The 14,992-nt window shown below is 36.4% G+C and overlaps 1 protein-coding gene and 1 non-coding gene across 4 annotated transcripts in view; both read left to right on the top strand.

Annotated features, from left to right (window-relative positions):
* LOC124595413 (zinc finger protein 346-like) overlaps positions 1-14,992 on the top strand; it is a 127,946-nt gene that overhangs the window by 43,457 nt on the left and 69,497 nt on the right. For all 3 annotated transcript variants that reach the window (XM_047134144.1, XM_047134146.1, XM_047134143.1), the window contains one exon: positions 12,452-12,617. In XM_047134144.1, the coding sequence (XP_046990100.1) occupies positions 12,452-12,617 (166 nt within the window). The remainder of the gene's footprint in view (positions 1-12,451; positions 12,618-14,992) is intronic.
* Positions 5,909-5,983, top strand: Trnat-ugu. The gene has a single exon. It is a non-coding gene; the product is annotated as a tRNA-Thr (tRNA).

The raw sequence follows: 14,992 nt of genomic DNA, 5'->3' as shown, positions 1-14,992 counted from the left end.
GTAGCAAACTTTAAAGCTGTGCAGATCAGCACAACGAAAAGGTGAGAGGTCTCACTCGTTTTGTCCACGACTGTACAAGCTCTTCCAACAGCCTGAGGAGATGCCAATGGCGAACCTTGCTCTGGACACCCCAGTGCCTCAACAATTGATAACGTTGAAGGTGTGAAGAAAATTGTTTTGGAAAATCGTTGGATTACTGTAAGAGAAGTTGCTGAGGACATTGGCATATCGGTTGATTCAAGTCATGCAGTTTTTTCCTGATGTTTTGAGAATGAGATGTGTGTCAGCGAAGTTTGTTCGGAAACTTCTCAATTATGGATCAGAAGAACCATTGTATGAGCATCGCTCAGGAACTCTTGAATGACATCAATGATGATCCTGGTTTGCTCAGAAGGGCCATGACTGGTGACGAAAAATGGGTTTATGGTTATGATGTTGAAACCAAAGCCCAGTCATCCCAATGGAAGCATCCCAAAGAGTTAAGACCAAAAGAAGCATGCCAAGTTTGATCATATGACAAAAGTTTTCCTCAGTGTTTTTTTCTAATTACCGTGGTGTAGTGCATCATGTATTTTTGCCTCAAGGTCGTATGGTCAATAAGGAGTATTACCGTGACATTATGCACTGTTTGCAAAACGCAATATGCAAAAAACGTCCAAAATTGTGGAAAAACAATTCATGGCTTTTGCATCGCAGCAATGCACCTGCTCATTCATCATTGCTTGTGAGAGTCTTTTTTGGTCAAAAACAACAAGACAATCATACCTCAGCCACCATATTCACCGGATATGGCTCCCTGTGACTTTTTCCTATTCCCAAAACTGAAGAGACCTATGAAGAGAAAGATTTTCAACGACTGAGGGAATAAAAACTGCATCACTGGAATTACTCAAGGCTGTAGGAAAAAGTGCTTATGAGAAGTGCTTTGAAGATTGGAAGAAGCGTTGGCATAAGTGTATTATATCTGAAGGAGATCACTTTGAAGGGGACAACATGAACATTGATGAATAAATAAATATTTTTTCATAAAAATATAAAGTCACCTTACTTTTTGAACACACCTCATATTCATAGAAAGTGTACTATAGTTTGAAAATTAAAGCATTCAAAGTCGTAGGAACAGGTCTTATTTATGATCCAAGGAACATGCAAATAACAAAATTAAACTAAAATAGTAGATTGAGACAAGAGTATTAATGGGCCAATAATCATACGCTGGGGAATAGCCAATCTCGCTTCTTCCCATGTAGATAATAAAATATCCTGTGAATTACTTGAAGAATATAGTATATATATTTCTGCATCCTGCCTTGAATTGCTTGAACAGTGTAGTACAAGTTTCTGCATCATACAGGGTGATCAGTCATTAATGCAATTACTTTTGTGGCTTGCAGCAGGCCAGTGAGGCCAGTTTCTGTGCCATAAGTGTGGGTGACAGGAGGTTCCCAGTAAATATATTACAAATTGTCTTGTCAATTATTTATAACATACATAACATAAACACTTAAAAATAAAAGTAAATTACTCACCTATATTAAGCAAGGGGAGGCTGGAACTGCCTCCCTTCATAATTCAAGCATTTTTGACACCTGATTAGGAAACTGTTCATTGCATTCTACAATTCCCTCTGTGAGTGGCAGCAATTTCTTGACAAATGCTAGTTTTATGTTCATGTAAATTGTGTGGATCTGATTTGTACACTTTCTCTTTTAAGCCCCCCCCCCCCCCCCCTCACCATCCTTTCTGCTCAGAGATAAGAATTGCTGGGGCTTAAATGAGGGAAACGAGGAGGCCACATATTAGAGTTATTGCCATATTAAACATCAGTCATGAATTTCACATGATGAGAATTGGCTGTATGTGCTATCCTGCTGGAAGGTCATGAAAGCACATTCTCTTTCAGTTAATTCCCCAAAAAGGTTGCAAATTGTTTTCCCCTATCTATCACTTAATTGTTTCTTGAAAAATGGGGCCTGTTATTCTCTCACTGCTCATAGCGCACCACATTCCTATTTTTTTGATCATGCAGAGGTGCCTTGTGTATTACATTAAGCTTTTCAAAACTCTGATAATGGCTATTTTGTGAATTAACGTATCCACTTAGTTGGAACCATGATACATCTGAAAAGTAGATTTAGGTGAGGGTCAGTCTCTCCATCATGCATGCTATTCAAAATACATTCACAGAACTTCAACCTTTTTGCAGGGCTACCCTGTTTAAAGTTCTCGCACTGCAGTAATTTTATAGGGCTGTAACATCTGATATTTGTAGCTGTTTGAATAGAGCCATAGGAAATTCACATTTGTTGAGAAAGATGTCAAACTGATTTTCTAGCCCTTTCCAGAGCATGCCCATGCTTATCCAGAATTTGTTCTGTGAGTACTGTACGTAGTTGTCTATGTTTCAGATAAGTAACACTTCCCTTTTTGTGAAATTTATTTATCAGTTGATGAATCATACTCTGATTAGGTGCTTGAATTACAGGAATTTTCTCTTGAAATAATCTCCTTACTGCACTCTGTGATTCTGCACACTTGTATGAATGATACATGAATACTCTTTGGTGAATAGAATAGTTGTATTTTGACATTTCACTTGAAACACTTTCACTTAATATACTGTACTGCATCACCTAACAAAAATCTGCTATCTTTGGAAACAAAGGCCTTTCAGCCGAGAAGAAATGTACTACCTATCAGTGCCACGGCAGGCTGGCAGCCAATGGAGCAACAAAATCCCCACCAGACAGTTGCATTAAGGATTAATCACTCTGTACTTATTAAACAAGAAACCATTCAGCCACTTCCTTATCCAGGTGTTTCATAGAAACTTAGCGTCTTTAGTAAACTTTTGTGATTCACACAGTCAAATGTTTAGGATAAGTCATAGAGCTTAACTTCTTACACATTTTATTACTTATTCAGTGAATTTGTTAATAGCATCTCAGTAGAATGACCCTTTTGGTTGCCAGACTATGATTGGCTGAATATTTCATTATTGCACAGCTAGTGACAAATTTTGGAGAACATTACCTTCTTATCTCTTTGACTGCTGGTTAGATGCTGTCTTCCCTGCTGAGCTGTATGTACCTAATCTATCAAATAAGTGCCAAGTTCTGTGCATTGGAGCCACTGTCTGGTGCTGAGTTACCAAGTGGCAACCCTCATCTAGTGTTGAGTATTTCTGGAGTGCTAGCAGTAATTGGCATTATTTCTTGACTTAGGCCACTGTTTATATGAACAAAATATAGTGACTATAAACATTATTTAGAGCATTAATGTTTGACTTAGAAGCTTCTCTAAAAGTTTCGTACTTTTATGGTAAAACTGCAGAGGCATTGAAAATTGAATTTTTATTAATAATTACACATTTTTCAGCAGTTTCTTACATGATTTGACTACTGGGCTATGATGAAAGTGTTTTGCTGCTTCTTAGTCATTTCTCTTTCCATTGCTCCGTCCACACTACCTGATTGTAGTATTTGCTCTGCATGATCTACTAACTCAAGAAATGAATAAATATGTTAATAGTTACAAAGATAGTTTATGAACCACTTGTCATAGGCTACTCTTTGATGGAATTCTAATTATACTGTTTACTGTGTTTCATGTGAGAAGCATGTATCATCCTTTTCACAGCGTAGTTCAGTGTTTTTGTATGCAATACATCCTCTAAGCTTTACAGTGAATGAGATATACAGACTGCTTGTGATATATGCTCTAGCACATTGGGATTGATTGTCATCTACTGAAATAACTTCTTCGCTTCATCAGTGTTGAATGTGAGAGTTGTGATTGTTTCATGCATGATTTGTTCATTAGACTGTAGGAGAATGAGTGCTTATTATATCTGTCATCAGATCGGTTATTGGCAATCCAAGAAAATCTGCCAAACCCAAAAAGTTAAGGTATGTGAATAATTTTTGTTGATATGCAATTACTGGAAATGATGGCACCTTGTACATTTTGTTTAAATGGTGTAATGTATGCTGCATTTGCTGTTTTCCTTTATATTTTATGTACGAAATATACAACAACTGAAACTGCCCATCTGTGAAGTTATTAGCACAGTAATTTATATGCCATGAAGGTTCAAAATCAGAAACTCTAAATGTCAAAATACTGTTTATGCACACTTCATATATTATCCATCTTTGAAGTTGATAAGGGCTTCAGGCCAGCATTTGCAAAGATTAGAAGCCAGTTTGTATTTAATTTTATCAAAAGAAAGCATCACTCAAGAGAACTAAAATTATGAGATAGAATTATTGGCCAAAACCTGTCTCCAGAAGAGGAAATTTTACATCTTGGAAAGTAAGCGCTGGCCAGAGCAATCATGTCTCATGATTTTGTATTTAGCTATGTTTCATAAATAATGGTTTGAGAAATGCCTCTATGTTGTCTCTCCAGCATAGTTGAAGAAATTAGTACTTTTTCTTTGCATTGTAAGTCAAGAAACAGAGTGAAGCATGTTATGGTAGGTTATGTGTTTTGATGGTGATTTTGAAAAGCTGCACACATATGCGTCAACACTCTTCTTGCCATGTTTCCTAAGAAAATCATTTGGAATTTGCATTCCAGTAGATGGTGGAAGATTTTCTGAGTAGAGAATTTTTCTCCACCATCTGATCTCTGTTCGTTTGCAAAAGTTCCTACAATTCTCTTACCAGAGATAGAAGAAACTCTGTTATTTTGGCTCTTTAACATCCAGTGGAGAGTGTGAGGAATTGAAACATACATATTCAGAATGTGAAAATTGAACTTTCTGTACCATTTCACAGTCCTATGTACGAGCTTAGTTTAATAGCATATCAGTATAATAAATTGCCCTATGATAAAGTTTTAATCAGCAAACAGTGGGGCTGGTCTTTTCCATCTCAGTATGTGTATGGCACTGCAGGTTGTGGACGTGCACTTTCTCTTCCGCTGTGAGATTGTCAAGCAGTGTATCTATGGACATAAATTGGCCTCATCCTCAACTCAGTTTCTTGTTTGGTTTTTGATATGTTGTATCTGGTCCTGCGAATAGAACCACATGGAGTGATTTCATGGCTGTGAAGTCGTGGAAAGATGAATGTCATTTGTATCGAATAAATTGTTTACACTATAACAACTAAAGTAGACTTTTGTTAGTGAAAAGCTTTTAAAGTTGGTAAGATTATATATGACGGTAGTATCTTTTCCCGAAAGGGCAGTTACCGTGGATGACCATGCAGCTTTGCTAGAAATGAAATGATAATTAAATGGACACCCTAGCTGCAAACAGGCGTTGATATACTTCATTGCGAACGCACACGCTATGCCCGAACTTGTACGGGACTTGGTAGATTAATCTGCCACGAGTAATGTGTATGATGGGCAAACATCTATTAGGCGCACTACGAATGTAGTGGTGTGGACATGTTGGGAATGTGGATCTCACGGGGAGCGTGCAAGGGATAAGTCCCTGCAGACGCACTATCCTCTGTGCCCACGGTGGCTCAGATGGATAGAGCGTCTGCCATGTAAGCAGGAGATCCCGGGTTTGAGTCCCGGTCAGGGCACACATTTTCAACATGTCCCCAATGAAGTATATCAACGCCTGTTTGCAGCTAGGGTGTCCATTTAATTATCATTTCATTTCTAGCAAAGCTGCATGGTCATCCACAGTAATTGTCCTTTCGGGAACAGATACTACCGTCATATATAGTTAAAATATGGCTTCCCGCCCATTGACCTTCTTGTGCGAACGCACACGCTATGCCCGAACTCGTACGGGACTTGGTAGATTAATCTGCCATGAGTAATGAGTATGATGGGCAAACATCTATTAGGCGCACTACGAATGTAGTGGTGTGGATATGTTGGGAATGTGGATCTCACGGGGAGCATGCAAGGGATAAGTCCCTGCAGACACGCTATCCTCTGTGCCCACGGTGGCTCAGATGGATAGAGCGTCTGCCATGTAAGCAGGAGATCCCGGGTTCGAGTCTCGGTCGGGGCACACATTTTCAACATGTCCCCAATGAAGTATATCAACGCCTGTTTGCAGCTAGGGTGTCCATTTAATTATCATTTCATTGGTAAGATTCACTGCATGGCACCTTATGATCCTTATTGACAGTGATCCTTATTTTGAATGAACTTTCTGTTCATGTATTGGCAAAGTTGTCACTTATGTGAGGCTATCTCAACAGTAACTCTAAATGCAGATGAAACTTAATTTCATATAAAATAGGACTGTTTAACCTTCCACTGGTTGTGCCAGTATCTATCACATGAGAGGTCACGCATAACACAAAGTACAATATGTTGTTGAGCTTGAAGTACTGCTTTCAATTTAAATTAAATGTATTAATTAACATATGTTAATCATTTTGTGTTAAAAGCAGAATGGTCTCTTGGTATCTATTTATATTACTTTTGTTATGCTATAAAAAGAATTTTAATCAAGAAACTTTTGTTGCTCTTTGTATTACAACTGAATTTAATTATTTACAGTTATAAATTGTTGTTATTGACAATTATTGCAGACAGTTTATTTGAAGAGTGAGTTTTACATACAATGTGACCACACATACTACAAGTCATTGTTGGAAAGCTGTTTTTCGACCTCCCACAAAGGGTGCATGTCCCACACATTTTTGTCGTTGGAGGGCTCGATGAAGCCGAATTTGAGGCTTGTGGATATTGGAGTTGAAGAAATGCTTTGAGGTCTGTTGGGAGGCAGATAATTGTTCAATCATTAATTCAAGGGACAACATATTAAAAAAAAAATCTATGTAAAACTTGTCATTCATTCTCTTTCAGCATTACATACGTCACCTGGCTATTCACTCCAGCTAATTTGCAAGGCAAAACAAATTAATGAGGGTCACCCTCTTGTTGTATGTGCCACATAATTTTTCCAGCATGTCCACTCCATTATTGGTCCTATTACACTCCAGAATAATGCCTAGTTTACACTTTCTAGGTCTATTTCTCCATGACCATGCATTGTAGACATTAGAATAATTACTATACTTATCTTGGTTACATAAAACACAGGAGTTTGGTCTGTTCCGTAACCAAATATTAAAGAAGCTAACCTCTTGTCTTCTAGAGCAGTGATGCCTTTGTTTTTTCTTATATTTCCTAAAAGTGTAATACTTCTTTTATAATGTACATGATCACCAATTATCAGTTGATATATTTCTATTTGTATTAACTACTCCTCAACAAAATGCTTTACAACTTCTTCTGGTGAATTTGAAACATAGCATGAGCCTAGTATTTGTTTACCAAGATAATATAATTAATAATGATATTATTAATATAAGTGCAGTGGAATCCTACCTCCAAATTTCCACATTAAAATTTCTTTACATCTGCCATTGCATACATTTTGATGCATATTTGACAGATTTTGATGGCATATATTGAATCCGTGAACAGTGTCCATGAATTGGATGCATTTCATCAACTGTAACATATTCACTCATGCTGCAAGATTTTCTTGTTTTTTGAACAAAGCTGTCAAAAATATCTTTATGTCTTACAGCAGCAAGTTTATCAAGCTTCCTTCTTGAAACTTCCTGGAAGATTAAAACTGTTTGTTTGACCGAGGCTTGAACTCGGGACCTTTCCTTTGGCGGGCAGGTGCTCTACCTTATTAATCTGCCTGGAAGCTTTATATCAGCGCACAGTTTGCTGCAGAATGAAAATTTCGTTCTGAAGCTTCCTTCTTTCCTGCCGGGATGTGCTGACATCAAATTGAAGACTCCTCCAACTTAATTGATACCTGCGAGAACTCAAATCCACTCTCAAAAGTGTCGGTCCTGTCAAATTCTTCACCCACAACTCTTTGACATTAACAATTCATCCCTTTTTTCAAGTTGACATGAATAAGAATAGTTCTTCTCTAGTTCAATCAAGAGGAATCTCAGGGCCACTCACACATTGGACGTAATTTTTCAATTTTTGAATTAGTGTTTCTTAGAATTCCATCAATCCTGTTTACATCAAAAATTTTCAAAAATACGTCAATTGGTAATACAGTAAAATTTTTCCTGTATTTTTGCCATAATTTTTGAAAATTTCAGTAAACATGATTTGCTCCGTTTTGTAGCTGCTTTTTTCCCAACATAAAAATCTTCAGTTTTTGTTTTATCTGCATCCTCTCCACTGTTACCCTCTACTTCAGTTTCAGAATCGTGGTCAGCATTTGGTATTTGTTCCTCAATCAAGATGGAATCGCTATCTTCAGTATTTTAAGTTGATTATTATTGAGCTGTTTTTTCATTCTCTTCTTCTAATTTTTACAAAATTCTAGGAATATCTTCAAGTTTTACTGGACTCCACATAATAAAAACGTTCAAAATTTGTACTATTCTACTCAATAAGATTAACAATAAGAGAAACATAAAAAGAATTGTATTTATGTCCTGTAAAAAACAACTTTATGGAAAATAAACATGACTGAAAACAATCAGAAAAAGAGCGATTGCACATTGTATTCTGTACAACAGCCAGGCGTATATTAAATAAATCGCTTATGGGCATAAAAGGAGCCACAATAAAGTGGTGAGGAGGGGCAGGCAGCATGTAAGAGTACTGTCATGATGAAGAGTTGGCGCAAATTTTCTGAGAAGCTGATGAGAAGTGATAGGCAATTAAAAACTGCCTGGTTTTGTGCAAAATACAACAGCATGACTGGTGGAGGGTTTAAAAATACAACTCTGACCAGTGATGGTTACTTTTTGCCCTAGCCATGAGAAGGAAAATACAAAAGAAACAATAAGTTGTTTTTAAGTACTGTATCGTTACAGTACTTAGCTTCAGAAAGTGAAATGTTTAGTAATGCCTACGGACTCACATAAAAGTAAAAGTGATGACATTGTCCTAATTTTTAGAACTATTAATTCCTTCTTAGGGGATGTAAGAGGGATAGAGTGAGGTTACTACAGGATGAGAGGGGGACACCTGACAAAAAGTAGCTAAAAATGAGGAGGTAGGCATCAAATGATGAAAAATGTGACAGGCAAGTACTGCAGATAACACACAGAAAGAACAAAAGGTGATGGCACAAATGCTCCCCCCCCCTCCCCCCCCTGATCGTTTCACCTTTGTACAAGTAGGTTGCTATTATCCTGCCTTTCTCTTTAAACCTTCCCTCCTCCATACCATCTTTGTGTGTGTGTATTAGAAGCATTAAATATTTCACCTCCTTTAACTAAGTACTAGCCAGTAATTCTGTGTCATATTTATTAATTTTCTCGATATACTTTCCTTTGATACACTTAACCTGTATTTTTGAGCTTTAATAACCAAGAATTCAGTGATTCTTGCTTGTTGGCCATGGTAGGTGGATAAATAGATTGGTTTCTTCCTCTACAGATATCATCTGGTCTAGTATTAGGAATATCATAAAATATGACTATTGTCTGCCTACTATATGTGGTGGTGAGATCATAAAAATGCTTGCTTAAATGAAGAAAAATGACTTTTTCTTAATGAAATGTGTTGCTAAAACATGCTCCTTTCTCCAGCGTTTCACCATCTCTTTCAGATTCTTTGTATTTTCATGATTAATCAGTGACATCTGTTGTAGGATGAATGAGTGGTTTGCTACACCTTCTGAAGTATACAGTTCAGAACTTCTGCATTGAGTTTCCGGGAAAGAATCAAAACCGTTTTCAGTATCGAAAAATCTGACATACTGTCAAATCTACTATCTCTAGAATTTTTTGTTCTCAATGAATAGATAACTGTATTGTTTTCTTGATAAAATGAAATGAGCTTTGCCTTTGTAGATAAGCATAACGAATAGAATAATACCCACAAGCCAGTATGACTAAACTCCAGAAACGTAAAGAGAAGTTAAAAATATCAACAGGATATTTCCCCTCCAAACAGCAAACATTGGCAAATATTTCAACTAAATAACTCAAACTTTGAAGATCTTTGGGTGAAGGGGATAGAAGCACAGCTATGTCTTAAGATGTCCAAAGCAGTCAAAGGGTTAAAATTTCAGGAAAATGGTGGAAGGAAACTGCTCAGTAATTTTTATACTCACCATTATATGAAAGAGGTCTAATAATGGCTTCTTCTTCTTTTTCCGGTACAGGAAATTACACTGAATTAATGTGTGTCCCATAGAAAACGAGTTACAGTAAGGTCATAGCTTTTTACTGTCTTATGGGAAATATTATTATCAGCCCCATATTAATCGCACAGAATTTTCTGCATATTACTGTTTCTGTGTACACCTTGGCTTTGTCTTCTGAAATGTTTGCAGCAAGTTTTCTCACTTATTTTAATGGTAATTGTTAAAAATCTATCTAAAGTCTTATATATTGCTTCCATTTTGTTTCATAGAAATAATGATATCTCCTATGACTTATTTCCCTATTTAACTGTTAATGACGCTCCATATTAATTTGATTTTACTATATGAGCTCCTAGTGTCAAATAAGATGTGTAAATTGTTACATTTTCCAACTTTTCAAAATATATTATGTTAATGTTGATGCTTTAAGTGATCTGAGGTTTCCCTGAGGATTTCAGAGTGCTGTTTTCAAAGTAGTGCATAGACTATTAACAAATATGATGAATTAGTACCCTGCATTGTCATCATTGTACACTTCTCCTTAGAAGCTTTTGTTAATTGTGGCATTTTCATTGATTTTATTTAATTTCTCTGTCAGCATCTGGAAATAGTTAATTCAAGCTGCGTATCTCAGTTTTTATATAGCTTCAGTTCAGCATCTGTAATGTTTTTATTTGTTATGAATGTTTGAAGAGTCATAAATAATTACGGATTGTTGGTCTTATTATTACTGACAAGGGAAACTCCCAAATGCACCCCCCTCAGATTTAGTGGTAAGGTGGTCCATTGGATAACCCATCAAAAACTGAATGTAGATCAAGCATGAAAACAGGAAAAACTGTGAAAAAAGAAGCTAAATAGAAACGGTGAACAGTTCACGCTCAAGATGTGCAACATTAAGCAAATTTGAGTAGCCATGGCATTGTGTTTATGTTGTCAGTGTTGGACTGCAAAGAGGGAGACCCCTGTTCAAATCTCCCTTGTGCCCTCTTTTTTTCTCTTTTTCTTTTTTCCATAAAATGATGAACTGTCCATCTGGTCATTGACGTGTCTGTTTGCTGTATTCAGTTTTGTGTCTGTGTTGTGGTGTGATGTCCATTTGCAACGTGAGGTGTAAGGAAGGGACCTCCAGACGTATGTACCTCCTATTTGTTCACATACTATTACTCTTGCATTCTGTTTTGGAGGTTTTGAGTCTTGAATTCCTTTGTTGTAACATAATTCATATCTGTTCATTTGTTGCTTTCATTTCTGTGAGAGGCCTATGCGGCATCTTGCCTGCTCTCACAGTTCAGCACATTTACTTGCGACAGTAATATATTCTTACCATATGACTCATATTCTGTAACCAGTTATTAGTATGACAGTTGCCAAGACTACAGGAGGAGAACAGACACATTGTCAATGACTGGATGGGCAGTTCATAATTTTGTGAGGGGAGGGGTGGGGGGGTACGAGTGAGTTGTGAACACGGATCTCCCACTTTGCATTCCAGCCCTGTGATCACACAAACACAACACCATGGTTCTCGCAGTTCACTTGAAGTTATACATCTTGAGCTTGGGCTGTTCACTGTTTCTATTTTTTTCTTCTTTTCTCACAGTTCAGTACATCTTTTTCTTGCATTCATGCCTGATCTGTGTTCAGTTTTTGACGGGGCTATTTACCACTAAATCTGAGGGGGGTATGATGGGGACTTTCCCTTGTGAGTGGAAAGCAAGATTATTTGGAAAACAGAGTTTACAAATTGCAAGACCTTTTTTATTTTTTCTCCAAAATCTACATATTTGGTCTTAGATTGTCATTAGGGCACATATGGTATTTATTATTATTTAATTCTTGAAGAAGTAATAATTGTGCTTATAAGCCTGCGATGCTAGTGCTGATTTATAGAGCCAGTTAGCATATTAACATAATTATTTTATCTGAGTTGCTTAGATAAAGGATTCTCAAACAAAACTTTACAATATTTTAAAGCAATGGAGGATAAATACTTAGTACATTTAAGGTGTACATCATCTTACATCTGGTTTATAGCCTAGCACTTTTTTAATGGGTTCAGCTGAAATTTAAAACAGGAAACTGCAATATAAAGTCGTATTCGTCAGTTTGCATTATGGGACACAGGGAATGAGAGAAGAAATTTTAGTTACCAAAAGATAAAGTAATGCAGTTGTTTACATATGACCATATTTTGTGAATAACATTCATGTTACTGCTAGTAATGTCATAAGTACTTCAAACTGCTGGCTTCATGCATTCCTGTAAAAGGAAAAGTATTCTTCAGCAGCAGCTGACTGTTACTCATTTGCTCTTTTATCTGTGTCTTGCAATGGCATTTCTAATATATGTTGAGTGTGGGTTTTTTTTTTTTTTTCCTTGCAGTGCACCAGCTGTCCCACTAAGCCAGCCAGTAGTTACGACAATGCCTATTCCAGCTGTCATGGACAGAAAGCCCATTGAAGCTGCAGCTCCTAGTTTCCCTGCCACTGATCCTGTCACTAAAGCTGTTATGGATAACATTATGGGCAAATTGCCAACAAAAAAACAAGTAAGCAGAGACTAGTGTGTAAGAAGATAGGACAAGTAGCATATTCATTGTGAGAAATTGTCTTTTAACACCGTTTAGATTAATCTCTACTTTGTATTTACTGGTGAGCATTTTCCAGTTATAACAACTACTGGCTGTTTGTTCAACAGTTTTTGTCTGAGTGTACTTGCTTGGATCTGTTACTGTGTGCAGAAAATGAGTATCTTTAATACATTTCCATAATTTCAGATTTTTGTCATCATGAATCACAAAAATCAATTTGCAGTGTCTAAATTACTCAGTGTTGGCTGCAGTCACGTTCTGTAAGAGGGGGATTCATTCGATGCCAACTTAGATATGTATGTGTGTCTTACACAGTTGCCACAACATGCAACAAGAATATAAATTCTAAATTATATGTATAATATGTTGATTTTTCTTGTTATCTTATATCAGTGAAATAGTTCATATAATGAATGCTCTCTGTTTCATAGTTGTCTGCATACAAAATAATACAATATGTTCTTTTGTGTCATGCAGTTCATCTTGCAAAGCACATATCAGTAATAATAATAATAATAATAATAATAATAATAATAATAATAATAAAAGTTTTTGTCTCATAGATTAGTAGGGCTTAGAAAAAAATGTAAGTTTTATTTGTATTTTTTAAAATGCAAATGATGCACATTTATATTTTTTGCACTTGAGAATATTTCTGTTAGGAGATATTCAGCCCTTATTAAAGTTTCTGTAATGAAATGAACATACCTCACGTTGACAAATATTATTTAATGATTATTTTGCATCCCATAAATAGGGGTTAGTGGAGAGTCATTAATTTTGTAGAGTATTATCTCGTTACTACATTTGTTTAAGTGAAAGGCCAAGAATTTATGCAAACTTAATTGTAATATGGCCAAACTCTCTTGCTGTAACAAACTTGTTTTTGACGGAATGTCAGTCATTGAGAAAGAAAAAAAAAGATGTGAGAATATTGTCCAAAAGACTGGTAACAGGGTTTTCAGTACCAATACTGCTGATTGCGAAAATCTTACAACCTTGTATGAACTATATCATTATTTATTTGTTTTTAATATTTTTTTCTTTTTGGTGGCTGTTTTCTGTATATTATAATTAAGGCAAAGTATGTAATAGATGGGAATATGTGTGATTGACTGAAGAGTGAACAAATAAAAATAGCTGATGCAGCCACTTAGGAGCACATTACAATACTGCTCTTAAATCTTGAGTAGTAGTTTCAGACAACTCACAAAGTGAAATTTTCACTCCGCAGCTGAGTGTGCACTGATACCAAATTTCCTGGCTGATTAAAACAGTGTGTCGGACCGAGACTCCCATTCACGACATTTGCGTATTGCGGACAAGTGCTCTACCGACTGAGCTTCATTTGCTTAGTGAATCCTTTATCCTTTGCAGCAAGACGTTGGGAGGCACTGAAGTTACTACAGAGAACGCGCGAGTGTTATGAGCAGGAGAAAGAATACCCAAGTACTAATGAACAGCCATCAGTTCCTGCCAATAAAGTTGTGGTATGGACATCAAAAGTTCTTGGAGTTAGTGCAAGAACCGTAGTAAGCGAGGGAGTGTTACTGCAGAAGTTGAAAAATGTAGTGTGAGCCCTAACAATTCGAAGCCGTCTGGATCAGATAATGTATTTAACGTGAAAGAAGAAAAAGCAGCCTCACCCTATCACTGAATTGGACTTTTTAAAGACTGGTCCAATTCACAGGCATATTTATGCTTACTAGAGCAGTATCCTACAACAGAAAAGTTACTAGTGCTGTTAAAAGAAAGTGAACTTTTCAGGGACGGGAAAAAGTTACTAAAAATTGTGCTGAAAATTACGGACTTCCATTACAAAGTGCTAAACGAATGCAAAGTCCTGCTAGAAAATGTACATTTGTTGTGGCTCATGATTTGTGTTTGTGATGATGATTGTGAAGCTGAGTTTGGTGCTGATTCCGACTACAGTAACGATGGGGAGATGGGTGGAATTGCACCATTGTGTGAAAAGTTACGAATATTAGTTATTTATTGCATCATCATCATTATGAGACATAGAGTGGAAAGTTGCAATTTTGGTTGTTACTTATTTGTAAACTGTGTACCATATTGTTTTCAAGATATCAGTCATCATCAAATACTTCTTTTCTGTATTTCTTTGCTCTAATATCAAAAGTGTGTGCTTTGTTATGATTATATATACATTATTATGCAGTTGTTTATTTGCTGTTATTGTGGTAGCAAGCCGAAAATGAATTCTTATATATATATTGTTATTGCTCAATAACTTGCATTTATGAGATCAAAATGAAAACAATATTGTTTGGCATGTGTGTAGAGGCTGCTGTGGCAACATCGCTATTGCAGTG

This window comes from Schistocerca americana, chromosome 2, assembly GCF_021461395.2.
Source record: "Schistocerca americana isolate TAMUIC-IGC-003095 chromosome 2, iqSchAmer2.1, whole genome shotgun sequence".
In the NCBI taxonomy this organism is placed as follows: Eukaryota; Metazoa; Arthropoda; class Insecta; order Orthoptera; family Acrididae; genus Schistocerca; species Schistocerca americana.
This window is presented reverse-complemented; position numbering and strand designations above follow the sequence as displayed.